The 27,871-nt window shown below is 47.8% G+C and overlaps 2 protein-coding genes across 2 annotated transcripts in view; both read left to right on the top strand.

The window, feature by feature from the left end:
• Positions 1–20,277, top strand: part of NLRC5 (NLR family CARD domain containing 5) — a gene marked incomplete at both ends in the record, with an annotated part of 41,245 nt that extends 20,968 nt beyond the window's left edge. Inside the window, 30 exon segments of the mRNA XM_080638357.1 lie at positions 88–106; positions 110–204; positions 730–802; positions 1,204–1,286; positions 1,977–2,035; positions 2,038–2,059; positions 4,635–4,718; positions 5,342–5,431; positions 6,364–6,429; positions 6,841–6,884; positions 6,887–6,923; positions 7,000–7,083; positions 7,705–7,791; positions 8,133–8,213; positions 8,776–8,859; positions 9,243–9,326; positions 10,318–10,401; positions 11,098–11,181; positions 11,278–11,353; positions 11,357–11,361; positions 12,060–12,167; positions 13,504–13,581; positions 14,408–14,491; positions 15,568–15,651; positions 16,966–17,049; positions 17,145–17,234; positions 17,757–17,840; positions 18,992–19,075; positions 20,198–20,257; positions 20,259–20,277. Of these exon segments, the coding sequence (XP_080494483.1) occupies positions 88–106; positions 110–204; positions 730–802; positions 1,204–1,286; positions 1,977–2,035; positions 2,038–2,059; positions 4,635–4,718; positions 5,342–5,431; positions 6,364–6,429; positions 6,841–6,884; positions 6,887–6,923; positions 7,000–7,083; positions 7,705–7,791; positions 8,133–8,213; positions 8,776–8,859; positions 9,243–9,326; positions 10,318–10,401; positions 11,098–11,181; positions 11,278–11,353; positions 11,357–11,361; positions 12,060–12,167; positions 13,504–13,581; positions 14,408–14,491; positions 15,568–15,651; positions 16,966–17,049; positions 17,145–17,234; positions 17,757–17,840; positions 18,992–19,075; positions 20,198–20,257; positions 20,259–20,277 (2,116 nt within the window).
• Positions 20,278–24,700: 4,423 nt separating this feature from the next.
• CPNE2 (copine 2) overlaps positions 24,701–27,871 on the top strand; it is a gene marked incomplete at its 3' end in the record, with an annotated part of 61,946 nt that continues 58,775 nt past the window's right edge. The window contains exon 1 of the mRNA XM_080636941.1: positions 24,701–24,754. The remainder of the gene's footprint in view (positions 24,755–27,871) is intronic.

The raw sequence follows: 27,871 nt of genomic DNA, 5'->3' as shown, positions 1-27,871 counted from the left end.
CCTCTTCCCCAGCTGCAGTTTGGGGAGTCAGCTCCATGGGGGCAATAACATCACCATAACTCAGGGAATAAACCATTCCTTCCCCAGGATCACAAGTAGTAGCAGATAGAGAAGTGATTTCCTCATGCATCCCAAGCATGAAGCGGAAGGACAGTGCTTTCGGAATGGCCAGCCCCCAAAATGCTCCTTTTGTCACCAAGGAGCGTAAGGAGCGGTGGCTGGGGGAGTCCGTATCTGTAGTGTAATGTGTGAAACAGACCCATTCCTCCAGCTGTCTCCTCAGAGAGCTGTCTTGTGCCTTGCCTGCCTTGGAGGGGCTTTCCTGTGTTTTTATCCCATCATGACTGATTCTCCATGAGACACCACTGGAAAAAGTGCATCTTTAATATATCTCTCTTCCATCCTCTTCCCTGCTGAAACTGCTCAGGAGGACCAGTCCCCAGAGTAACACTTGTTTACAAGGGAAGGTAACTTGGCTGGTGTAATTTGGCAAAGCTTTAAAGAGATTGGGCCAGCTGACATCAACCCAGGCCAACAGGTATTTGTGCTTTGGGGTCAGTGGAGGGACACAGTGATATGCCAGAGGGGGCTGGGTGAAGAAAGACCAAGTCCCAAGTCTGAGTCTCCTGGGACAGACTTGGGATCTCCACTGCTACATGCATAGATGGGAAAACAATAGGACATCTTTTGCTTGACTGGGCTTGAGGGGTTGCCCTTGCTTTCCTGCAGAGGAAACTTCTGCCCGTACAAAATGAGATACAGATCTGGCTGGCTACTACATTTGTCCCATGGAGACCTGCCAGTTTGTCACCCAGGAAGGTGCTGAGTTTTATTTCTTGGAGAAGGACATAGGAGGCACCATTCCCAGCCTTTCTCTGACGGAACCAAGACAGTGCTGAGCAGGGAAAGAATTGTCCAGTTTGCTTAAACAACTTAAGTACCAATGATGTGGCTCTAGGGAGGCAACACCCAAAGTGACATGCTATTTTGGTGGACTCCCTTTCTCGAATCAGCTCAGAGCTGGTGAAATCATCTGGTTGTCACGGGTTTTGACTTCTCAGTCCTAGATTGTGAGTAGCAAAATACAGGTAGTGGAAGCAGGAGGGTTGCTGTAAGTCTTGTCTTAGGATGTGAGGCTACAGGAGTGTTGCCGTACTGTGGTCATGGGGAATCTTTAGCTCCTGAGTGCTTTGTTTGCTTCAGTCTCAGAACTGCAGATTGGGTTCAGAGGATGTGACCAGGCTGTGCCAGACACTGGCTCGATGTGCCCAACTGACAAAAATTAAGTAAGTGTTGTGCACTTGGCAACCCTGTTTGTCTATCTGTCTTCCCATCCTGCAGATACAGTCAGTGTTCAGGTTAGCAGCCAGTGTAAATTGGCTCTCCTCTAGCCACAGCCTTCTAGAAATGCCTGCAAAGCTTCACCCAGGTGCTTAGATAAACCCACACTTTCTACTGTCCTCTCTGTTTCAAACATGCACTCTCCTAAGTCTATCATGTCAGTGGTAAACATCTCAGAACACAAATTCATTTCTTAGTCTTCCTCAATCATGTGGCTAGACACAAGTGGTGTCACCTCAAGACCCTGGCTTGTAGTATAGCTGCAGCAAGAGCATGTGGCCCACTAAAGCATGAGATTAACTCCTGAAGGGCTGGGCTCTCCAGGAGTAATAACAAATAAAACTAACATAATACCCATATTTCCTGCACTAAATATGTCAGTAGCATCACTTTATAAATTTACAGTAATGAAAAGGTAAGACTTTTAAAACTGGAGTGTTAATTGGCTGTGGGATGTAGAGAAACACAGATCAGCCTGGTGGGACTAAATCTTGCACAACTTTTAGGGCATTTCTGGACATGTCCTTTTTCAGAATTTGGTCATGCACGTGTGTGCACATCCATGTATAGTTTCTAAAAATACTTACAGATTGTCTCAGTTTCTCTTAGAATTTGTTTCCTTCCATGTTTTACAATTTATCTGGAAATTCATTGTGTAACCAGAGCATTGAGAGATTACTGAGCTTCCTGCCATACTCTGTCATCTGAAACTACTGAGGTAATGTTTGGGGTCTCTGTTCTGATTGCTGCCAGGAAACATTAGTTTGGAAAGTGCGAATGCCACAGCATATTTTAGGAGCATTAATCTGTAATTGTAGATTAACAGGCTAGGCAAGGAAAATGCAGAAACTCCTTCACACCTGTTCCTGTCTTGTTTCTAGAATCAAAGAAGCACTGAACCTTTTTTCTTTTAATGATACATAGAGGGGGAAAAGAAAAGGACAGGAGGAGAAATACCCACCTTAAGCACAGCATCCCAGATAATCCTCACTTAGCAGGTCCCATGGAACATGACTTCCAGCAGCCATAGCACATGTAAGACTTGTTGGTTGAACATGGTGACACACACCTGTGCACACACATGTGTGGTCTGTATCTCACAGCTCTGTCCCTGCATGGATCTGGCATCCTGCCACACTTGATACCAAAAGGTTTTCTGGCCATTTAGCCAGAAAATTTAGCCATTTAGTTTGGGAATTTAGGCTAGAGGGGTGCTGTCAGGAGGGGCTAAGGCAATCCCACCACATGGACAAAAAGCCCATAACAAACTTGGTCATCTTTTAGAAGATATTGTAGCATGGGGGAGCTGCTGGTGTTGACAGACTGAATTTGCTCGCTCAGGAGGTTGCTTCCAGTCTGGAGTGTCTCTATGTCAGTAGATCTGAAGAGGAGCTCAGTGTAAACCTTTGGTCTGTACTCACTTTTTAGTCAAAGGAGACTAAATGAGACTCTCTTTTTAGTTAAAGGAATGCTGGGTGCCAGTGCTCAAAACTTTAGATACTGATCTTGAGTTAAATGAGGTGGATCCAGCCATTTGCGTTTCAAGTAAACAGTGGGAAAATTGGGCTGTGTATTCTGAAACCTTTCTTCTTGGGAGATGATTTAATTCTTCTTTCTTGCCCCTCCTTTTTCAGTATTAGGAATAACACATTTTCGCCGTGTTGCATTGTCCTACTTACCAACTCCATCAACCTGTGCGAGCGGATCAGAATGGTAGAAGTCCAGTAAGATGAGCCCAGCAGCTCAGCTTCAGAGCTTGACATCTTTGAAGAGCATAGCTGAAGGACTGTCTTCTGTGTTTGCTTCAGGTCAAGTGAAAATGCTTTTTTGCATCTAGGAGCAACCATGCGAAGCCAAAAGACATCCTGCAGGTACTGACATACAACACTTAATTTTAATTCACTTGGTTTGAGTGGTGCAGGTAGCCAAATCTCCTATTGTATGAAGAACTCATGGGCTGGTGGTCAAGGAACTTGGACTAATAGCTGAAGCTTTGTGGCTCAATTCAACTGCCTAAGTGCAAATGAGTATCATTTGGGTATATTGGGATGGCAGAAGCCTGTGCCTTTCTTGAGTGGCTACAGGACTGCTAGTGATATTAGGAAGTTCTTTACTGTGAGGATGGTGAGGCCCTGGCACAGGTTGCCCAGAGAAGCTGTGGCTGACCTGCCCCTGCAGTGTTCAAGGCCAGGTTGGACGGGGCTTGGAGCAACCTGCTCTAGTGGAAGGTGTCTCTGCCCATGGCAGGGGGCTGGAACTGAATGAGTTTTAATGTCCCTTCCAATGCACACCAGTCTGGAATTCTATGATTACCCTGAGTTGCACCAGAATTTGCTGCACAAGCAACCGAACTGAACCATAACCACCACATTTTCTAAATGTGTGCCTCAAATTCTGGGTGATAATCTTCATGTGAGCATCAGTGTGATGTGTATGTGATACATGTCTGTAGCGTCTCTGGGAGGAATACTTGCTGTGTACCTCTGTAGAAGACTGAACATGTCTCCACTTAGGTACCATGGAGATGGCAAAAACTGTGAAAAGATGTGTTCCCCACTTGGGGTTTGTCATTACTAACCTCAGGGAGGCACTGTGAGAAGTATGAAACACTGGCACACTTAAGGGCATTCATCTCGGTGGATGTTGCACAGAGTCTGGTGTAAAAATGCAACTGCTGATGGGTCGCTCTCACTGATTAGGCTGACAGCGGTTGCCGGCTGTGCTTTAACAATCTTGCTGTGTCACACACGGGCTGATGGACTGTGCCATTGGTCAAAGGCAGAGAGATGAGCTCTGCAGGGTCCTGGAGCAGCATGGCAGGCTGGCAGAAGTGGAGTAAGTGTGGCTTGGGTTGTTACCATTGCCTTGAACAGGAGTCACTGAGGGAGAGCGGGATTGGCATGGCTCAGCACTGTCCAGAGTTTCCCAGCCCATCTGCATATGTGTGTGTGCATGTTCAGACTATTTAGAAACAAAGTTGATCAGTAATCATACAAGTTCTTTTAATATACATTTTTAGAGGGCTTTAGCTGCTGGGACAGCTTCCTTGGGATTTTCATTCTGTGGCTGTTTTGTGGCATTTGTTGCTTCACCTGAGCTCTGCTCTGAGCTTGTGTTCAGAGCTCTTCATCTGGCTTGCTCTGGAGCTTGTGCATGAGGTAGATTTGTAGGGCAGCAGTAAGTTTTAGACGGAGCTTTACTGGATGAGCTGGGATTTAAGTCTGAGAAGCTTGGCTTTTTCCTTCAAAGCTTCTCAGATGAGTTTTGGTTTGCCATCTTCTTTTGCCTTTCAGTCTCTCCAGGAATCAGCTGGGACATGAAGGCCTGAGATGCCTCTTGGACCACTTGCATCGAGTGCCCTTTACCTGTTCCCTCAAGTAAGAAGACATATCGTGCGTCTGAGGTGCCCTAGCAGAAAAGTGTTCATGCCATCCTTCATGAAGCTGTTTTTCATGCTTCTTGCCCATTCCTGCCTTAGGAGGTAAGGTCTGAGTGAGCCATGAGCACAACTCAAGACCTCCAGGCCAGGGTGACCCAGGGTCTGATACAAAACCTGCTGAAGTAAGCAGAAGTCTTTCTGTTAGCATCAGCAGGAGATAACAAGGTCCAGAGTTGGGGTAGCATGACAAAGGTTGACCCAGTTCCCTGAGTTTTCAGTTCATCACTTTGTTGTGTACGTTGTCCTCTTTGAATAGTGCAAGGCCTGTAGGTGCTGTGAGCTTAGCTGTGCCCTATACCAGCCTCTCCCCTTCCATTTTGGTGGGGAAGCAACTGCTCCAGCAGTCAGCTGCCTCTCTAGTGCAAGAGGCAGGTTGCACTTGCTGTGTCACCCAAGTCACCAGTGCCATGTCTTCGAGGGGTTTGGTGCATTTAGCACAGCTGGAGGGGCCCAGCACCTCACAAACCGATCTGCCAACTTCAGTTTTGCCTCTGTGGCTGAGGAGCCTGGGGACAACCCTGACTCTGAACACCTGGAAAACTTTCTTTCTCTTTTGTGTAGTCTCTACCATAACAGGATTTCTCAGGATGGAGTTCTGCACCTCATAAATGCCTTTGCCACATCTGGAAATACCACTGTTTCAAGCCAGGTGTGTGTTCCTCCTCACTGATTTCTGATTATTCCCTGCATGTTTTCCTCTTAATTACTGAATAATGATGAGGGCCACCTTTTCAACTACCTTTATGTATAAGTGCATGCAAAGCTTTTGTTTGTGTACATTTCTGCTGGCCAAATGTAGCTGCCAAAGAAGAAGCCAGCGGAACTATTATTCCACAGGGGCAAATCATCTCTGTGTAGAAGGGCACAGGTGTTCAGCTGTACTAGTTGTTGGCATGTAAATGAACCTCCTCAGGGCAGGAGTCAGCTTTTGCTCTCTAAAACTATCATCCCTAATTCTCTTCAGTGTGTGGAGATTTCACGAGTGAGTCTGTTGAAAGCAGTGCCCAGTGTTCTTTACTTGGATTTGTGTCTTTTATCTCCTTTCCTCCCTGGCAAAAATACCCCTGAGTTCTGGACTTTTTGCACTGGCAGGCACTGCTCTTTCTTATGGATTCAGTTCACAAGGCTGGGCCGTGCTGCAGAACTGCCCTTAGCAATGTTTATGTTCACATAGATCAGTTGGATTGTTGTGAACCAAATTTAACCAGGGTCACTTCCATTCATCCCTGCAGGTAAATGTGGGTGCTAAATTTTCTGGCTAGGATGTTTTAAAGCAGATCACTCTCCTGGTTTAGACCTTCCCAGCACGTGGTGGAGAGTGCAGGGACAGGAGGGGGCAGACAAAAGCAGGGCAGACCAGGATTGCTTCTCCAACCACTAGTCCTGCCTTATGCCAATTTAGCATTAGCAAAACCTCATTTTCCTGGGCTGGTTTATTGTAGGGAGAGGTGAGTCTGGCCAGGTACCCTGTCATTGCTGCACTGTGTTGCTTTGGGCAATTTGATGTATTGTTAAATTCTGACCATTGGGAAAATAGTAATTTTTCCCTCCAAATCTTGCACTCATGTGTCTTCTCTGTGCAGTTTATGCTCCAAAGCAACTTTACACATCAAGTTGACAAGCAGAGATGACCTGAGAAAGATTTTGAGGTAATGGTACAGATTTTTTGGTGTGATTTCTTTAACAGAAGTGGTGTCCTTTTTCTAGGGACAAGGCAGACAAAACCTCTTGTAGCCCTTAGCTCCTGTCGTGGTGATATTTTACATTACAGAGAATCCCACATCCTTTTTTCTTACTGCTTCCTCACTGACTCTCACTTAGGAACCTATAGGTGTGCCTACACATGACAGGATGCTACAAGAAGTTGCACCATTAACGTACATATATGTTGTATTAGAACGTCTCGACAGATGCTTTTGAAATGCTGCCACAATCTTTTTTGGAAGTCCTGCAAGGTATTTTGTTCTCTGTGGGGAAAGGGTGTAATGCCTGAGATTTCTGAGTCAGAAAGTCTGAACTGTTTTAAGGAACTCAGACTATTTTCTTTCATATCGTTTCAGACTCAGAGAGTACAAATTTCAACCAAAACACTTGGAAAAGTTGTGTTGCTCCTGGAAAAATGCACTGGTCTGACAGAGTACCTGTGAGTTAATGACTGCTTGAACCCATTTAGGTGGGTTTCTTTGAAAGCTGCTCATTACAATGACCTTTGTTTCTAGAACTTCATATAACAATGTGACGGTCCAGGCTGCAGAAAGACTTTTGCATTCGCTGAGAAAAAATCTGGGTCCTCTGAAAATCAGGTACTATGTCACTGTGCTGTTTTAGACATTGATATGAGGCATCTGCTCATCTAACATCTTCTTTCGTCAAAACCAAAAGTGAAATGTGCTTCCTCCAAAGATAGGTGACATTGGCCTGAGAAAACCCCAGGGGTGACTCATATTATTGGTATTTTGGCTTTATCTCCTTCATTCCTACTAAGCATCATGTAAAGCTGTAGCCATAACCTGTGCTGTCTGTGTAGACTCCTACCTGCCTCACAAAGAAGCTTGCTAATTCTGGTGAACACATTCCTACTGTGTCCTCACCAGAAGTCTCACCAGAGCATCCCACAGTTCACCTGGGTAACAAATTCTTCACTTATCCCAAAATGTGTTGCATTAGAACAGAAGAACCAGTCTCCCTCTCATTGATGTCAGAGGTACGCAGGCAGGAGGGAACTTGGTGGTTGTGTCCTCCTCTGCAGGGAAGCGGAGCCGCTTCTCTGTTCCCAGTTTGCATCCTGTAGTCATTACTCAGATGAACAAAGCTCAGGGCTCTGTTACTCTGGGTATAACAGAGTACTGAGCACTCAGCTGACAGAGGCACAGACGGATCCGTGCATGTGACTAAAGCAGAGTTGCCTGTATTCTGCTTCGCAGCATAGAAGAGCCTTGGGTACATAAAGAAAGTGTCATGAACCTTATTTACCTGGCTCTCCAGACCTGTGGAAACATTACTGAGATCATGTAAGTAACAACTAAAGTTGTAGTATCTTCCAGATACTTTCTTTTAGCCTGATACTTTTCAGGAAATGGGAATGAAGTGCGTAGGTTTGTGGTTGCACACATTAGGGGGCTTAGTGGAAAGGGCACCATGTTGCTGGTAACCCTTTGCAGAAAAGGTGCCTAGGCTGGGCTGGTTCTAGTACTAGTTTAACAACTGCACACCTTCAGAGATGGGTGGTTAGCATTCGTGCACCTGCATAGTCATGTCCCATCCAGTCCTCATGATTTTTCTCATGGAGAACAGCATTTACCTTCCCTCAAGATTTCAAAGCTATCATGTCCTCTAATCTCTGCCTTTCCAGGATATGTAAAGATAAAAACCTCTTCCAATTAGGTGTAAGGTTCCTACACTGCCTGGAGAAGGTGGAATCAGATGTTAGCAGGTGAGAATGTGACTATTTATCAATATTTTCTGCTTGTTCTGAAACTTGCCATGGGATGAAAAATACCGTCAGAGTGTCTGACTCTCTGGTCTCTATGGGCTCAGTCTCAGAGTGCCTCTGTGCCACACATGTGGAAGAAACCTTACTCATGTGCCTGTGTCTTTGGAGCCACCCTCCTTCGGGCTCTTCCTGGACCTATACAAGGGTAAACCAATCTGCCTATCTTTGCTGCAGGACCAGGAGCACTCAGGAGACATGAGCCCTTTGAAGACTCCTAAGACACGCTGGCTTCTGCATAAATGTGTAGACAAGAGAAAACCATTAGTGTCTTTTTCCCTTTGTATAGCTGAAGAAGGCAGCAGCTACCTTCTTGCACAGCTGTGGAAGGGCTGTGTTTCTCTACACTGGTCTGTGGTGTAGATGGGACATAACAGGGGAACCCAGGGCAGGCACTTGCAAAGCTCTAAACTCTTCCTAATCCTGGCCCTAAGGGGCACCAGATAATGGAGTGAGTGTCTGCTGCTCATCATTGACAGTTGTGTTGCGTGTGTGTATCCTGCAGGTTGAATCTTTGCAAGCCAGAAATCCAGCATGCTGGCTTCCACCAAGGAGGTCGTGAAAACTGTGCTCAGCTTCAGGAATTGAGGTGAGCTGCCAGGCGTTGGTAAGGATTTTGGGGAAGAGAGTAGCTTGTGCTTGTGTGTGAAGGAGAGCACACAGCAGGGCAGAGGACACGCCAGTGCAAGGTCCCAGACCCTGCCCTCTGGTTTCCCTATGTAGAGTGTTTGGATGGAAAATAGAAAAACCTACTGGCTTCCTGAGGTATCCTTTAAAGGCATTTAAATCTTTCCCCTGTGCCCAGGTAACCTATACTCTCTTATCATGGCTGGGAGCACCCATGGGACTTTGTGAAGTATCAGTGTTGTGACAATTCTGAAGTGTCCCAACATCAGTGTGCTTTATTTGTGGGGTTAGTACAGGCCTGTCATCCTCTGTGGACAGCCCAGATGTGTTGTTCTGTTCTTGCAGATGGTCTCATGTTGAGCTCCACAATGATGAAGTAGAAATGCTAGTCAGGATTTTGCTACCTCTTCCACAGCTGAAGAAGTTTGGGTATGTCCATGCTGGGTTCTCTTCCACACCTTTATCGTTTGCTCAACCCACACTGATCCTTTCTGAAACACTTTTTGTCAGGAATATGGCCATCAGCTCTGTGATCTCTCCTGGGCCATGTCTAAGTTGCAAACTCAGCAGCTCTCTGCAGTTCATACCAAAGGTGGTTATAGAGGCTCCATGTACATGTCTTGAGGTTTTTTTTCTTTCCCCTTTTTTGAACTGAAAGTGATTTGAGACTGAGACCAAAGCTCTTTTTTGCATTGCAAACAAGTTTACATCACCCTACTGTGTGAAAGAGCTTTTTCTGGTATGAATTACCGAATGGATTGGGTTGGAAGGGACCTTAAAGCTCATCCAGTTCCAACCCCCTGCCAATGGCAGGGACACCTTCCACTAGACCAGGTTGCTCCAAGCCCCATCCAACCTGGCCTTGAACACTGCCAGGGATGGGGCAGCCACAGCTTCTCTGGGCAACCTGTGCCAGGGCCTCACCACCCTCACAGGGAAGAACTTCTTCCTTATATCTAACCTGAACTTCCCCTGTTTAAGTTTGAATCCATTTTGCCCTTTGTCCTATCACTACAGTCCCTGATGAAGAGTTCCTGCCTGGCATCCTTGTATGCCCCCTTCAGATACTGGAAGCTGCTCTGAGGTGTCCATGCAGCCACTCAGTCCATTTCACAGCCCTCTTCAACTGCCTGTAAGAAAGAGGCAGGCTCATAAAGGGCATCTCTGCCCAGTGAAATGCTGGGGTTGTTTGTCCGAGGCAGAGACTATGCTGTTTGGTACATGTACATCATGTGAACATGTCTTAACTACTTAGTCCTTGTAGTCCTGTACGCAGGAGGTGTGGAAATCTCTTCAAACGTACTGCTCCCTGATGTCTGTGCTGGCTGGTGTTTGTGTTAGGTCAGCTTGCCTGTCAGTGGAGTAAACTCTTTCTCAGTATGCTGAGACCTGACCTTATTTGATCCTTGCTGTTTTGCAGGCTGACATCTAGCAGTATTATGCCAGCTGGAATGGATTACTTGATCTTGGGCTTGCAGAACTGCCTGGCCATTGAAGAGCTCAAGTGGCTGTTGTTTCCAGGCTGTCCAGCGCCTGCCAGGTCTTTCTAGAAGCTTTAGTTAAACTGCATCCTCTCTTCTGCCTGCACCATATACACAGATGTCATTTTCCTAGGGGCTGGAGGACTTCAGATAGGGAAGAAGCAACAATTCCTTTTTATTTGCAAGAACAATGAGTGAGCAAGACAGAGATCAGAAATCTGGCAGGGAATGTCCAGTGAAGAAATCATGTAGTGATTGGTAGTGGTTTTTGCATGATCTTGTCCCAGGTGGGGACAAGATTGCTGTGTTTCCTGCACAGCAATCCGAGAAACATCATTTCATTCCTGGAGGATGATTTGATGGCCTGCATACAGAGGAAGCTTTTCCAGGCACCTGCACAGAAAGCATCCTTCTGTTATAAAGTGTCACTGGACCGTGTTTGGTGGTGTCACTAAAGCTTTGCCATCTTGTGGTCACAGCAGCACCTTGCTCCATGAGGGGCTGCATTCTTGCTCCAGAGGTTTGGGATTCTCTTGGTGTTTCATCAGAATACAAACATGTCCAGTATAATTGCATTAGAGAAAAAAACTGAAAACTATTCACAGGAACTAGAATACATTCCCGCTTCTCCTCAACTCTTGTCCTGCTCTCCTCTGCTCTGAGTGCTTGCACAACTGCCCATGGGTAGTTAGTTGTTCCTGTGTTACTTCATCTTTTAGTTTGGGCCACATGAAACGCGGCAGTGTTGCTGTTCCTAAGGTTGTGCTGGGGCTTTATGAAATGCCATCTCTGAAGAGGCTCGTGTAAGTAAGTATGTGACTGCAGCTTGCCTCTAGCCTGGCTTGTACTACTGAATAACAGGAGCTTAATGTCCATTTTCCTGTGGATGTTCTTTCTAGCTTGAACCATAACAGTATTGGTAATGATGGCTGCTGCATACTCACAGAAGCCTTGAGGAATATGCACTACATGGAGTAAATCAAGTAAGTTTCTCCATTCTTGCAGTCCTTCATCAGCGGAGAGGTGACCACTAGTGTCAGCATTTGGAGATACCCACATGTGCTTATACACAATGTAACAAAAGCAGGGAGGTTGCAAAACACTCATGTATGAGGTACTTTGTGCCACAGGAAATCAGAGCTTGACATTCAGAAGAGGAGAATTTGGTCTAACCTCACTCTGGTGCAGTCATGTAGAAAATAGTTCAAGCAGATTCTGGCTTTAAATCTTCTCTGGATTTCCTGGGATGCAGAACATTGCCAAAGGCTCTCTCTCCTGGGAGAGCACCAGATCCAGCATTTTCCTGCTCTGAAAAGATGTGAATCTGGAGCCAGCCCCAGGCTTGTTCTGCCATTTCTCCTCCCGCCCTAGCCAGATGCTGTCCATTCTCCACTGCAGTAGTTTGGAAAATAATAACCCTCTGTTGCCTGTCTTGGTATTTTGGATGAAGTAATTTCACACTCCTTAACAGATCTGGTGATTTTGATTGTTCTTTGCAATTTTTTAATGCCTCATTAACAGCTATTAGTCTTTAATGAAATAGTTGAGACAAGCAGCTCTTTTGATTCTGCTGCCAAGGTCAGAGGTGTCATCCAGCAGATGGGACATGTTAAATAAGATCTCATACTCTGCCTGGTTGTTAGCATTTCCCTTTATAACACAACCTTTCTTCTCTTTAAAGTTTAAGCCACAAGAAGATTGGAGATCCAGGCCTGATAACTCTAGCTGCTGTCCTTCTGGAAATGCAGAACTTGAAAAGAATCTCTTTGTTTTGTTTGCAGTGGTTTTGGTTATGGCCACAGATAGTGGGGAAACCTGTGTGGAAAGCCTTGTGCTGGCTTCATTTATACAATGTTCCACCTTCCAGTCTTTCAGTGTAATTGAAGACCTTATACAAAATCACAGAATCCTAGACTGGTTTGGATTGGAAGGGAACATAAAGCTAATCCAGTTCAAACCTCCTGCCACAGGCAGGGACACCTTCCACTAGACCAGGTTGCTCCAAGCCCTGTCCAACCTGGCCTTGAACACTGCCAGGGATGGGGCAGCCACAGCTTCTCTGGGCACCCTGTGCCAGGGCCTCATCACCCTCACAGGGAAGAACTTCTGCCTAAGAGCTCATCTCAGCCTCCCCTCTGTCAAGTTAAAGCCATTCCCCCTTGCCCTGTCCCTACAGGCCCTTGTCCAAAGCCTCTCTCCAGGTTTCTTGTAGCCCGTTTAAGCACTGGAGCTGCTCCAAGGTCTCTCAGAGCCTTCTCTTCTCCAGGCTGAACAAGCCCAGCTTTCTCAGTGTGTCTGCAGAGCAGAGCTTGCTCCAGCCCTTGGAGCATCTTCAACAGAAAGTGTTCCCTCTCATGCCCTCCCCATGTACAGCTAGGATGGGCAACAACTCTGTCTGCCATTGCAGAGGCTCTCTGAGAGTGAGATGGTTATGACCATGTCCTGGAGCAGTCACCCACAGAGACGTGGTGGGCATTTGCCAGACTTCAGTAGCTGTTTGCACAGAGATCTCTGGCTCTGTTGTGTCCTGGAAAGTAAATCTGCAAGCTTGTGGGGAACTGTACAAGTCTTATATTCACACAGCAGTTTCCTGAGGCTATGTTGGGTTCCCAGCGTGGTGGTCCCCATGTTCCTACACTGCTTGCTTTTACTAGTGGAAGTAGAGGTGAAATTGGGAATTTATCAACGTGAGAAGACAGTCTCTAAACAAGGTTCACTCTCAGAGACATGGATTCAAACTGTCACTCCTCCATGGGAGCAGCAATTAGAGCATCCAGGCTGCTTGTTAAGGCTCAGCTCTAGGCTATTCATTATAATCTTTCACGATTAAAAAACTGGCAATGACTTGAACAAGAAAAGGAAATTCACAGTTCTGTCTGGGAGAGGGAAAACTGCTCCTTCCCACAGTACCTGCAGGGGCAGGAGTGACTGAGCACTAGGCAAAGACACACTACAAATCCCCAGGCTCTTTTCCAGAAACCTAAGTCTCCGGACACACCACTGCAGCCCTGTTTAGTCCATGGTTGACCTAAGTCTCCTATCATGCCCAGCAAATAGTGAAATACTTTAAGTTGGTACATTCTGGTTCTTGTTCAGTCACTGAGAGCCTTTTATGCTTCTTTTAGCCTTTCAGGGAACATTCCTAGTTCTGCTGGAGAGGTGAAGCTGGTGGAATCCTATTGCAAACGCATGGAGGAGTTACTGTAAGTGTGTAATTTGCAGCATCCCCTCAGGAAGCTGGGCAAAAATCAGAACATAGAAACCAAACCTGACATGACTCCAGTAAAACCCAAATCAGTTTTACCAGTGGTTCTTAGAAGAGCAGGGTAAAAACTCTTAGCAACATAGGATAAGTATGTGTGGTGCTGGGTGTGGAAGGTTTGGGATTGGTTGTTCACTCTGAGATTCCCAAGAACTGTACATGAGTGGGGAAGAGCTGAATCTGTGGCTTAAGGGGCAGTGGCATAGGCATATGGGCTGAACAGTGCTTGTGTTGCCTGATAAATCAGCATTAATCCATATAGCTGCAGAAATGGAGGGAAGGTGACAGGCAGAGGCTTTCCTCAGCCAGATGTTTTATCAGTCATTCCATTCTAGACCAGTCTATAGAACATATGTGCCCTCCCATATTAAATAAACCAAATTAAAAAGGAACAAAGGAAGAAAAGTTACAGTTAAAACGGTGGAGCTCTTCATCACACCTTCCAATTACATTGTACTGGATTAAGGCACGTATTAAAAACTGCAATTTCAGTTGCTCAGGACAACTCAAAAGGAGATCATTGTGCTCCTGAGGTTTGCAAGGCCGTTTTACTTCCCTGTTTAACTTCTGCTGAAGGATTACAAAACCGAGTTGTTCTTTCCTCCCGCCCTCTTTGTCCTTTGAATCATGGACATTAGCTCCTTTCAGCATAATCCCATGCACATGTGGGTGAGGAATGGGGGTCACAGATGACACAGGTGACACAAAGGTGGGGAATGAGGCTCTGTAGTTCACTGCCAGTGACATTTAATTTCTGCTTCTTCCAGGCTATCTTGGAATGTTTTCAGAAGCAGGACAGCAGTGAAACTTGCCCACTGTCTGCCTCACATGACCAGCCTGAAGGTCCTGCAGTAAGTGTTGACCTCTGCCCCAGGAAAGTTGGTTATCCTGGGAATATGTGAGATGATTGAAAGAAGGCATTGGAAAAGGCATAGACTGCAGTGATGCACTGGTCTCTTGTTTAGCATTATTTTCAGTGTGTGAGGATTGTGAAACCCTCTACAATTACTCTGAAGCCTCAAGTCACATCAGCTATTCTTGTGTAATCTCTTACAGCGTTAAATCTAGATATGAACCAGGTATTGTATATGCAGTAAAATAACTCTTCTGATGGGTTATTTTAGCTTCTGATGCCTTGGGCTGTCCTTTCATTCAGGTGTAGTGTAAACATAAATAGGAGTACATTTTGTGGTTCTCACTGTTTTGTGCAGGCACCTCTGGGTCATTTTTAACCCTGAATTCAGTATTATATTTTTAAAGCTTTTATGGAGTCTTTCCAAGGCTCTAACATGCAAGACTTTCTCATACTGTTTTACAATAGCAAAGCAAGAAATTTGGGAGCTAGAAGAGCTCAGTGGGCTTAGTTAGCCTAGCGGTGTGTCTTGCAGCATGTGTCTAAGGTATCATCAAAAGATAACTTAGAAAAGGAATATTGGTGGTGAGAGACTTTAGTCCTCTGGGTAGGTTCTTGTCTTCACTGGAAAGATGTTAAAAAAACTTCAGACATGAGATTTCCCATCTGCTTTTTGTTCTTTGGGCTGTTCCCCACTCATCCCAAACTGATAGCACGTGCACGGAGCTGGGGACAGACGTGTTAATAATACGTTAATAATAAGGTGGTAATAGGTGGCTATGGCTTTTGAAGTGACTGGCTGACTGTGCTCCTGCCTTATGAGCATGGCCAAACCATGAACTTCCACATCCTTAGGGCTAAGGGTTATGGACAACTGGCTGGCCACATTGCTGGCCCCCATTGCTGCCTCCCTGTTTTTCAGGCCCCTCCATTAAGATTAATCCACAGGGATTCCAGGTTATTATCAGCTAGTTCAAAAGAAGTAGCAATTATCTTCTTGGCAAATTAAGTATGAGCTTTTGTTACAGCTTTGTTCTAAAATAACCCTCCAATGATTATGTTTCTTTTTGTTAGCTTGCAGAACAATAACATTGGGTCAGGGGGAGGCATGGAGCTGGCCAGAGCTCTGGTGGCATGTGGGCTGCTGGAAAAGATTAAGTAGGACATGGCAGATACCTACCATCCCATCACTTGGGATAATGTCAAATGGATGGATCGTATCACTCTGCAGGTGGGAATTATTCCAGCTCACAGGCCTGAGGCTGTCACATGGGCTTCGTCCATGCTCAGGGCGACAGTCTCACCATCCCTCCTAGACACTTCACATAGGATGAGAGGAGGCACTCTGAAGGTCACTGCAGTGCTCTACCTACAGGGCAGCTTGGATCGCTTCAGATGTTAAACCTTGTCTGCTTGTGCTGGCTTCCTGTGGCCACATGCCACATGCCTTTGAACTACTGTATGCAGTGACCTAGGGAGAGAGAAAACTTCTAAATATGAAACTGGAGAATGGAGGTGATATGAATTACCTCTTCCTGCTGCATCTGTGATGCCATTGTTCTTTGTTAATGTGTTCATTGTTAAATAAAAAGTTGAATTAGGGTGTTGGTAATGTAGATGTGAAGTATGTTAGAATAGGGGAGGTATTGCCATGGTTTGTGTCTGTTGGTAGATGAGAACAGAGCAGCACACCCTGGTGAAGGCCGTGAGGCAGTTACTGCTACCCCCTCTGTCTTTTGAGAACCATGTCTTCTTTGCATTTTCGCTTACTGTCATCTCCTCTCAAGTCACACCAGTTGTAACTCCAGTATAGAATCATAGAATAGTTAGGGTTGGAAAGGACCTTAAGATCATCAAGTTCCAACCCCCCTGCCGTGGGCAGGGACACCTCACACTAAACCATGTCGTCCTAGGCTCTGTCCAACCTGACCTTAAACACCACCAGGGATGGACCATTCACAACTTCCCTGGGCAACCAATTCCAGTGCCTCACCACCCTTACAGTAAAGAACTTCCTCCTTATATCCAATCTAAACTTCCCCTGTTTAAGTTTTAACCCATTACCCCTTGTCCTATCACTACAGTTCCTAATGAAGAGTCCCTCCACAGCATCCTTAACTTCTTATTTTCAGTTTCAAGTGCAAAGTATGATGTGCTACAGGTCGGTCTGTCGTAGCCAGTAGGTATAACCCCATGTTACTGTTTGCAAGCAATTCATGGCTGAATGGACTTATTTTGTGGACACACATGTTATGTGTGACAGCAAGGCTGTCATTCCCATTTTACCAAGCAGGGAATTGACCTTGCATTGCCATGTGCCAGTCTGGCTTGCCCCTGCTCTCTCAAGTCTTCACTTAGTCTGGGTATTAGTTACTGACTTTCTAATTCACATAGTTATATTTTGTGCTGGCTTTTCTCTGACTGTACCTGCTTTTTAGTGGCCTCTCAAAGCTTTTCCATTAATCTTAACAGTTTATCAGAAAATGACCTTGGGGAAGGAAATATTTTTGCCCTGTCTGAGGGGCTGCCATGTTTTGAACACCTCCAAAAGGTTGAGTGAGTACCAGGGAGAGAATGGCTGGCTTTGGTTGTTTTCCCCACTGATTCTGACACCAGCACATTGTGCTGTTTTTCTCTCCCCACTCCTTCAGCTTGAAACTCTGTGGAATCACTGACGATGCCTCAAAATCACTTTCTCACAGCTTCCAACAATGCCTTTCCATGGAGGAGATAATGGGAGTGTGGGGATGGGTGGGGGGAGACCCTGCAACACACAGGTCACTCTTGTTTTAATGTCTGCATCTATTTTCAACTGCAGTACACTTCTGATCCTTCTAAATACTTATTGATACCTACCACTAAACAGTTTTTAGTGATACATTTACTGGTCATTTACTAATTGACATAATTCACTGCTACAAATGTCCTGGTATAACTAGCAACTTTTTGGAGTTACCCTGGTAGAGGTCTGTGCTTAGCAGTTGTTTCCATCTTTTTCATCTCATTCCCTGGGCCTGCAGGACTCTGGAGATAACCAGTCCTCAGGCTCTGTGGTGACACTCCCTGACGTCTTACTACACATGGAAATACGTGATGAAACTGGGGAAACTCCTCAAAATGAAGCTTGTAGAGCTGGGGAATGTTTACATGGCATGATATGAGGGTAATAAGCTCTTGTAAACAGGCTAATCTGTGAGGGGTACACTGCTGCTGTTCCCTTGAGTTTTACTACTGACTCACAGTTGGGATTTCTTGTGTCTTAGACTGTCGTGGAATGCCCTTGGAGATGGAGGAGCCCAAGAGTTGGCCAGTGCTCGCGCAGGGATGGAAAAGCTGAAGCTGTTAGAGTGAGTGCAGCCCTGAGAACAACACCAGGAAGACTTGTTTTTTTGTTGTTAAGCCTTCAATCACAGGACTTCCAAAAAGACAGTGTACGTTGGGAAAAACAGACAGGCTTCTTGCCTGCTTCTTCTTGCTTAGCCTGCTCCATGCACTGAGGGCCAGCCTTGCTTGGGTGATATATAGGCATTGAAGTAGCCCTTGTTTTCTTTAAGGCATTTGCAGCATAGATGTCTGAGCGGAAGCTAGTCTGTGAAGGCCTCTTATTAGAGTTGGGGAAGACAAGCTGATATTTGTAGAACATGACTCATATCACCTAACGACCTCAGGTGAGCTGCCTCCTTCAAGCTTCTACTTCTCTTCAGTGTCTGGGATGGTCTAGATGGGTACCATGCTCAGAGAGCCTTCCTTTGCGAAAGCCTGCAGCAAAGCAAACAATCCATCCCCAGAATGGAGCAGCCAGACTGTGGGTGTTGGACTGTTGGAGTTCACAGGAAGCTGGGATGCAGCTCCTATGCTGGAACTGCAGTGCAGCCAGCAGCGGGGATCCATGTTGCCAGCTCATGTACTGGCCTGGTGACATCACAGCCCAGCCTTGTTAATGGGAGAGATTGTCATCTGCTGCTGAAGAACTGTTCATGGCGCTTTCTTCCCTTTGGAATACATGGTATGTGTCTTAAATCCCTCAGCTGTATGAAAACAGTAGTCTGTGGGTCGTAAGTTGAGGAACTGAGTTTTGTTTGTCTTGGACAAGGAAACCGCATAGTAGAGCCTGGCTGTTTTGCAGGTACAAGCAGGAAGGTTGTGGCTAAAGCCAGAGGAGTTATTAGTAGCACTTTCTGGCACGAAGGTTGCAGTAGGATCTTTTAGAGTGCTCCAACAGCAAGACTTCTGCTTACAAGCCCTGTTGCTAGATGGGGGTCACAGGGACTAGTGCAGACACACTTCTTGCATAAATAGGGGCCTGGTGTTACAGATAAGGCTGATGTAAGTTGTATGGCATTGCTATGCTTATGCATAAGTGTAGCTCTTCTGGAACAGGAGAAGCAGCCAGGGATTATTCAGCTATTTTCCACTCTTGATTTGGTTTTGGATTTTAAAACTCTCTTGTTTTTAAAACAGTCTGGAGACTGTTTTAAATCACATTTAAATCACATTTAAATCACACCAATCACATTGGTGACTGTGGGGCCACAAAGCTGGCAGAGGAATTTGTCAAATGCCCAGAAATTCAGTTCATAAGGTGAACAGTTCTCATGGTGCTCTGTGGCTGGGTATTGGCTCAGCAAGGGGAAGTTGGGACAATCTTGGGACAGTTGTGATCCATGCCAGCCTTTTGCCCTGGGTTAGCTGGCATGGAATAGGGTGTTGCAGGGGGTGCAGACACAAGCCAGGTAAGCTGAGTGTTTTCTAGACCAGCTCCACCTCTGCAGAAAGCTGGGGAAAAGGGATTGAAAAGCTTACTGGCTTGAAATGACCAAAAGTGAAGACCCAGTTGTGTAACGTCCCTATCAGGAAGTTGTTGCTTTTTTTCTGGTTTTTTTTTCTCTCATTACATCTGGTTTCACTTCTGAGATATATTCCTGGTCTGTCACACTCTGTTCTGGGATCCGTATCTCACAGATACTTGAATGCCTGATTTTTCCCACTCTTTGTCATTGCATCTCCAAGGCCTGTATATCAAACTCCACTAGAAACCTCCTGTAGGAGAGACCTCACTCATCCTTCACTCATTTGAAAAGTCATTCTCCTAAGAGTGCCTCTGAGAATTTTTTGGTTACACAGGCCCCACAGCCAAGTGTCTGCTCCTGCCTGAGCTGTCTCTGCCCCAGAACTGGCTCTGTCTTCCCCAATAGTGAGCAATCCAAGAGCCAGAGGAATGTTTCTGGACCCAGCTGGAGCTTGGGGCCCCTGTGTGCTTGCTCAGCTTGATGGGCACAGCACAGCATGCAGTCCCTTTGACTCCTCAGGGCACTCTGCTTCACAGGGTGGAGGCCCACTATGGGCAGCTTTGGGGTAGACTCCACCAGATGAGGTAGATGAAGAAGGATGGCTCACATCAATCAAGTTACTTGTGTGTGATTCAGTTCTTCCTCCGCTTTCTGAGATCCTAGTGGCCTGAGGACTTTTCAAAACCTTAAGTCTCTCTCCCAGGCTAGATGAGTCCATCTCAGTGGGCAGGCAGCTGCTGAGTTGCTGCTGTGTCGCTGGGATATGGCCATACCTCAATCCTGTGTCGCTGCATTATGACCATACCTCAATCCTGTCTCACTCTCAGGCCTGCTTTGATGAAATCCCAAAGCTGCCTCTTCAGCATGCCACCTCTTTGCTTAGTCCTGCAGTAACATGTTTGCTGTTGTTGTAGGCTGTGGGACAATCCAGTGCCCAGAGGCCTGGCTGAGAATTTGACAAGCCAAGACCCAAGACTGTTGCTCCTTCTGCTAGCAAAGAAGGGCCCTAGCCTGACTAGGAATTGATCTTCGCTCCCCACTGCCCTTAAAAATGGCACTGAAGAACCCAAGAGATCAAAGTTGCTGCATTTACAAACTGTGACTATTAGGTCTTCCTTTGCTGCATTGAATCAAACGTGAACACTTTGTGGTGTTCTGATTTTTGTGAGCTTTTATTGTACAGAAAAGCAAAAGACTGTAAAGAATTGCTGCTGAGCAGGCAGTGTTCTTGGAAAAACATTGAAACTCTCTTCAAGGGGATGAGATGTATCTGCTCAGGCATTCAGAAAGCCAAAATCATATTTCATTGTCTTTAATCCCAATTAGGACACCTATAGGGTACTCCAATGGAAAATCCTCTGGGACAGGATGTGAAATTATTTATGTAGAATTGTAAACTGTTGACCCTGTTCAAAATATACTCAACAGGCTGTTTGAAAATGGTGTATAACCATGCGTGAAATACCTCTATGATTTTTAGATGAAAAATGGTGATAAGTGATTTTGTTTGCTTCACAGCAGGCTCCATTTCATCCAGAATTGCCTCCATTTCTTAATAGGAACTTTAGGACTTAAATTTCAAATCATTGCCCCCAGATGATCAGTGTTTATGCTGTGATAATATGGAAAGTCTGGTGTTGCCCTAAATTTCAGTGAGAAACTTTAAGGTACTACTGTTGTAAAACGCTTTATGAACCAGCGGAATCACCACAGTCAAACAGATCTTTGTTCATGTCGTGATTTAAGCCCAGGCCGTAAATTAGAACCACGCGGTCTACTTCCCCCGCTTTCTTCCCCCCACTCCTGGAGGGACGGGGAGGAGAATTGAAAGAATGTAACTCCCATGGGTTGAGATAAGAGCAGTCCAGTAACTAAGGTATAACACAAATCACCACTGCTGCCACCAATAGTAGTAACGATAAGGGAAATAACAAGGGAAGAGAATACAACACCTCACCACCTGTGGACCGATAACTCCTCCCACCCCGCAGTGAACCAGCCCTTCAGGGTAACTCCCAGTTACATCCCTGGGCATGACGTGCTGTGGTATGGAATACCTCTTTGGATAGTTTGGGTCAGGTGTCCTGTCCCTGCTTCCTCCTGGCTTCCCCTCCTCCCTGGCAGAGCATGAGACTCACAAAGTCCTTGGTCAGGGTAAACATCTGAGCAGTAACTGAAAACATCGGTGTTATCAGCATTGTTCCCAGGCTGAAAGTCAATACCACAGCACTGCACCAGCTACTAAGAAGGAGAAAAAGTGACTGCTGCTGCTGAACCCAGGACAGTATCCACCTCTTATTCCATACCATTCACGTCATGCTCAGATCCCACATTTTCAATATACCATGACTCTCATCTCAGTGCACTGTTATCTTAGTGCATGGACCAATCCCTATAAAGCTGCTGAGTCCTTCCGGTCCATGATGTCGGGCTCCATCTCTTGTAACAGTCTTTCAGAGCAGGAGAGGCTGATTCCCTGGCTCCTGAACATAGGAAGTGGACATGTCCACCATGAGGTTTGTAGGAACATGAGGCATGCTACAAGTCCTGCTGTAGAGCTTCTCTTGACTTGGGATGATCAAGACTGCACACCTCCATTTCTCTCACTCTTCCCCAGATTCAGCTTCCAGGCACGCATCTGTCTGGCCTGAGCGAGCCGCCACCCCAATGCATGCCAGGGCAGGGACTTGCAGGACGTTGCAGCATCTTTTCCAGAACACAGGGTGTCAGCCTAACCCTAAAAACGGGAAAAAGCCGTAGCCCAGCGCTTTTGGCGGAACCCCTCTATGGTGTTTTCAGTGTGTGACTCGCGGTTGTAAAAAAGAGAGGTTTGGATTGAGTTGTACAAGAGACACAACACTTGTTTCTTACATCGAATGACAAGGACTTTTGGGCCGCCCTCTCCCAACCCGCTTCTCATTCTCAGTGCACTGCTGATGTCAGTGTTCCAGCTTGTGCCTGAAAGTTTCCGAGGGGAACCTGGAAGCTTTGTACAATTTTGAGTGATGAAAGGAATCTTCTGGTTTGCAGGAAGATGTGAAGCTGTTGGGTGCTGTGTGTGATGGTTGAATACCAGACCAGTTCCCAAACAGCTGATCGACATGGGCCTTTTTTAGAGCTGTTATTATTGGGTTTCAGATTTATCACAGTCCAAAAATGGAAATGCATCGGGATGCTCCAGACACCCCTGTTGTTTCAGGCTCCTGCAGTCTCCGGAAGACAATGTCTGAGCTGGTCAGCACTGGTGACAGACACAGAAGGGACTTTGCCCCCTGAGACCAGATCTTCAGCAAGAAATACCCTGCTGTGAATAACCACGCTGCCGGAGGGTGGTGAGGAGCCTTGATTCTGTGCTGTGGAACAGCCGGAGCCACGCTGGGCTGGGCTTTGAACACCATGGCTACTGTTCCAAAGAGCTGGAACATGGCTACTGTTCCAAAGAGCAGCTGCTGGTTTTCCTTGCTAAAACCAGGTCCAGGTAGTGCTGAATCTGCTGCGAGCCTTGCAGGCATCACTCTGGGCAGGAGAGTAAAGACAGGGAAAACTGATAGTGGAGAAAACAGGCACATTGGCATTCATGAAATACTGCCTGCCTCTCCCTTTTCTCCCTCACCCCCCAAGTGACAGTTTAAGCCACAGGCATGGAGGGAGGAGGGCAGGGCTGGTGCAGATCCCACTTTTCCCACTTAATTCCTCTTCTAGGCGCAACCTTATCCCTTCCTGTGATGTTTTCTGGCTGGGTTAACACAGGAAGAAAGGTTTTGTGCCTAAAACCTAGGCTCAGCTTTTAGCTGGAGCCTGCCTGTTGTGGCGCTGCGCTGAGCAGGAGCATTTGTGACCTGTAAGCACATCCTGGCCTCTGCCCACTGCTGGGGTGCTGGCAAAGGGGGGTGGAACTTGTTCATGCCAAAATCCAACTTGGTGCCTTGAAACTGTTCCACCTTTAACAGCTGAAGCTGCAGGAGAGGGGAAGGCTGTCCAGGGGGAATATGGGACTTGCTGCTTTTGCCTGTGATCTTTAAAAGCATGAGCAGAGCCCATAGTAAAGGGCTCTGTACAAATAAAAATGGTTTATTTGATCTGAAGCCCCAGAGGGAGGCTTCCAGTCTTACTATTACAGAATCACAGACTGGTTTGGGTTGGAAGGGACCTTAAAGCTCATTCAGTTCCAACATCCTGCCATGAGCAGAGACATCTTTCACTAGACTGGGTTGTTGCTTCCAAACCCCGTCCAACCTGGCCTTGAACACTGCCGGGGGTGAGGCAGCCGCAGCTCCTCTGGGCAACCTGTGCCAGAGCCTCACCACCCTCACACAGAAGAACTTCTGCCTAAAATCTTCCTAAAATGCCAGATTTGCTCCTGGTGTAAACTTGACTCCAGCAGAATTAGGTAGAGGTAAACCTGATGAGCCTGTAACTTCCAAATTATTATGTTGATAGTAAGCTTGGCATTAGGGCATGGGGTTGAAAATTAAGGGACAAAACCCTCTGTCAGGTTACAGCCATCCCCCTTGTCCTGTCCCTACAGGCCCTTGTCCAAAGCCCCTCTTTTGTAGCCCCTTTAGGCACTGGAAGCTGCTCTAAGGTCTCCCCTTAAGGAGCCTTCTCTTCTCCAGGCTGAACCAGCCCAGCTCTCTGTCTGCAGAGCAGAGCTGCTCCAGCCCTCACAGCACCTCTGTGGCCTCCTCTGGACTCGCTCCAGCAGCTCCACGTTCCTCTTGTGTTGTTGCCCCAGAGCTGGATGCAGGACTGCAGGGAGGGTCTCCCCACAGAGGAGCACTCTGGGGATGCAGCCCAGGACACCCATTATTACCCTACCTCCACATCAAAACTATCTCTATAAATATCACTGACGCCTGATGATGTGTCCGCCAAGCGTCAGCTGAGGTTGCTCATGGTACGTTGGGTGCAAACCGCGGCAGTTCCAGGCTGGAAGGGACGACTGCTTGGGTGGAGCAGGGGAGCGGTCGGTGCGATGCTGCCAGCCCCGTGCCCTGAGCTCTTCTCGCAGCTGCCGGGGCAGCACCCGCACCCCGGGCTGGATTCGGCACCAGGAGCACCCGCAGCAGCCGGGCAGGATGAGCCCCGCCGGCCTCCAGGCAGCGCAGAAACCGGTGGGTTTGGTTCAAAAGTATCCACCAAAGTTCCGTTTTCGCTGCTCCCGGGTGGATAACGCGGAAACCCGTTTCCCAGCCGCATTGCATGGGTTTTTTTAAAAGCTGCTTTCTGTTGTGAAGAGCCCAAGAGCCAGCTGGGAAGTTTTGGGGTGGATCCTTGTGGGTTTGTTTAATCCGAGAGGCAGGATGCTGCTCCGGGGGTGGCCCAGGCATGGCCGCGCCCCCCCCAGACATCACCGCCCACCCTCCTTCTCCCGTTACCGTGGCCGGGGCGGCGGCGGGAGGCTGTGAGCCGCGGCCCCTCGGGAGCTGCTCGGCCCCGGCGGCGAGTACCGGGGGTGAGTGAGAGCCGGGGTGAGTACGGGGGTGAGTACTGGGAGCGCTGCGAAGGCACCGAAGCCGGGAAGGGGTCAGGAGCGGAACCCGCCGGTGTCTGAGCCGGGTCCCCAGCGGTATCGTCCCCCGTGGGTCCAGTGGGTAGTGACAGCCGCGGGGAATGCACCGACGGAGACCGGAGACCTCTGGCATCCCTGAGGGAGCATGACCCTGGCCGACAGGAATCCCCTGGGGACCTGCAGTGCAGTGTGTGTGTGTGTGTGTGTGTCCGGCTTGTCCTGAGAGTGTGTGGTGTCCCTTCTGCCCTCCATCCTCTGGGACAGACCTTCATCCCATAGGAAAGATCTTCCAACCCCTCGATCACACCCCCCATCTGCTGGGACACCCTCCCTCACCCCCTCCTCCGAATCGCTTCACACCCCGTTCCCCAGCCCAGGCCACTCCGTTTCTGCACTGTGTAGAACTTGTCCCTCCCATTCCCACTTCCCCTTGCATCTGCTCCTAACGCTGCCAACCGGGCGCACAACCCCTAGGCAAGCGCTGGGGCCGTGTGGCTTTGCTCCCCGGGCCTGGGACGTTTGGTTGGGGTTTCTCCTGGCAACTGCTGCTTCTGCTCCGGCATCGAGTTCCAGAGGGATCCAGTGAGCTGATGCCTGGGAAGTGCAGAAGCGCTTCTTGGGGGACTGTTTGGAGCCCGATGTTGCTCCGGCTGGTGATGATACCCTCCATGCAGTGCAATTTTGGGGGGACTGAGGGGGTTCATGCTCACAGATGGGCTGCCCCTCACTCCTCCGTGCCCAGCAAGACCTTGTCCCCCGTGACTGTGGTGAACAGAGCACTGCGCTCAGCAGCGTGGGGTGCCTGGAGCATAGCAGGGAGGGAGGTGTTTTCCGTCAGCTCCGCCACCCTGAGGACCTGATGCAGTAAGTCTTTGGGTGAGTAACCCTTATTTAGGCAAGTGGCTAGATTGAAGCCAGCCAGGCTGGAGGACTTGGTGGGTGAACACACCCTTTGGAGCAGGTCACTGCAGGGGAGGGTAAAACAGGAGTTGGAGGTGAGATGAGAGCTCAGCTTTGGCAGCAGAAACGTCTCCAAAGGGCTGGGTCATTGCTGCTGACTCCTCAGGAGTCTCAGCTGCTTCTTGGGAAGGAATTAGAAGGATTCTTGTGAACCTTGAGCCCCAAGTTTGAAGCTTCCTGGAGATGCATTCGAACCTTGCTGGAGAAGCTGGAGTCAGGAACAGGCCAGTGCCATCATAGCCCAGGGGTGCTCAGCTCTGATATCGTTCCCCTGTCACCAGCACCAGCTTCCTCCTGCAAGCCCAGGTACCAGGCTTTTATGCTGGCATGTGATGCCACTGGGCTTCTCTAGGTCAGAAAACGTTTTATCATGGGCCAGAAATCCCACTGAGCCTGCTGGGGAGCAGGGAGCAGAGCAGTGGGAGGAGAAAGGCTGGAAACAAAAGCCCTGGGCGTGTGGAAAGGATCTGTTGTGAAGAACTGATTCGGTGGAGGATATTTTGCTGGAGTAGCCTCAGGGAACTGCTGCATGATAGCCTGGGACATACATTTTCAGATGATGTGCATGTCTTTCTCTGCTGTTGCCTCTGAAGCATCCCTGCTGGGATAATGAGAAGGGAAGGCACTCGGTGAGGCTTCCCAGTGTCCCCAGAATTGCACCTGCTTGCAGTGTAGGCAACCTCAGCACTTGCTGGGGATTGCTGGGGTACACGAGCAGTCCTGGAGCTGCTTTCCTGGTTCCTGGAACCCCTCACCACTTGCAGATGGGGTTTGTTCACACCATCGGCATGTGCTGTGCCGTTCCCAGGGCCTGCTTAGTGAGGGTGACAGTTACATCTCTTGAATGCTGCAGACATCGGGCTGTAGCAATGTGAAGGTGGCAGCGCCTTACAACTGCTAGTATTTGAGATGTAGCTGTGATGCTTCTCTCTCCCTGCTGCCTTTCTGAGCCTGATCTCAAGAGAAACGACTTCATCCAGAGTTGCACGAGCCTGTCTTGCCACAAGGACATCTATGCTCCTTGGGTCTGCACTGGTGGACACTGAGGGACCCTGTGCAGGGTGCTAGCAAGGCAGTGCAGTCTGTAAAGCCATTGGTTGTGGGATCGGGTTAGGGTCCATGCTGGAGGAGGAGGGCACAGATCCTGGAACCTGGAGTTTCCAGTGTGGAAAGATCCAATTAGGGCTCAGCCACGTGAGTTGAGCTGTGGGTGAAGCTGCTCCTTGCCCTGGGGCGATACATCAGCCATGCAGCCTCTAGCGTGGTCTCTGCTCATCTGCCCATGATCCTCCTTCCTCACCCCAGAACAGCGGGGTTACGCAGTGCTGGTGACACCCCATGGCTTACCAACCTGCTCTGATTGTGTACTGGAATTGCACTGGCTTTGTTCACCTTTTAGCAGTCTCAGCATGGTGTGTGAAGAGTCTGGGAGGAACAACAACTGCTCTTGCTCCCATTACACCTGGTGGAAAGAGTTTCCCACTGACTTCAGTGGAAACCTCTCCCTGGGGAGCACTGGCCGGAGCCACTCATGCTGCCATAAATCAGGGCTTGTTCTCTGGGAGCCGCCAGCGTGCTGAGAACGTAATACCGGGTAATTGAGGAACAAACCATGCTTGCAGCCTCCTGTCCTGGTTCAGGGTTGCCAGCTCTCATAAGGAGCTCTTTATGTGAGAGTCTTGGATGGCGTTTAGAGCCAGGGTGAGGGGAGAGGAGAAGAAAAGGTAAATTTTCTGGTGCTGTGGAGGAGCTGGGCATCTGAAATGGTGCACAGGGCACAACCACAAAACAGCAGAAAGAAAGAACTGGACACTTTCCCTCCTTGAAATCTTACAACTTGTATTTTAAACCCCTGTAAAATATTTGTCGAGGGACCTAAGTCATCACTTTGCTGCTTTGGCTCAGTTTCCTGGCTGCCGCCTTTGCGAGGTTACTTGTTTGGATCACAGGAGCAGGGGATAAAGTAAATCCTGGGAACTCAGGTATGTTTGATTATAGGAATATCATTAAAATGTCAGGAAAACAAACAAGTGTAGTACTTAGCAAGAACGACTTCACTTTTTATTTGTCTGCTGCTTTTGCTGAGGCTTTGGGTGTGGGCTGTCAGATTTTCTGC

The sequence above is a fragment of the Psittacula echo genome (assembly GCF_963264785.1).
Source record: "Psittacula echo genome assembly, chromosome: Z".
Taxonomy (NCBI): Eukaryota; Metazoa; Chordata; class Aves; order Psittaciformes; family Psittacidae; genus Psittacula; species Psittacula echo.
Note: the sequence above shows the minus strand (reverse complement) of the source record. Positions and strands in the feature narration are given on the sequence as shown.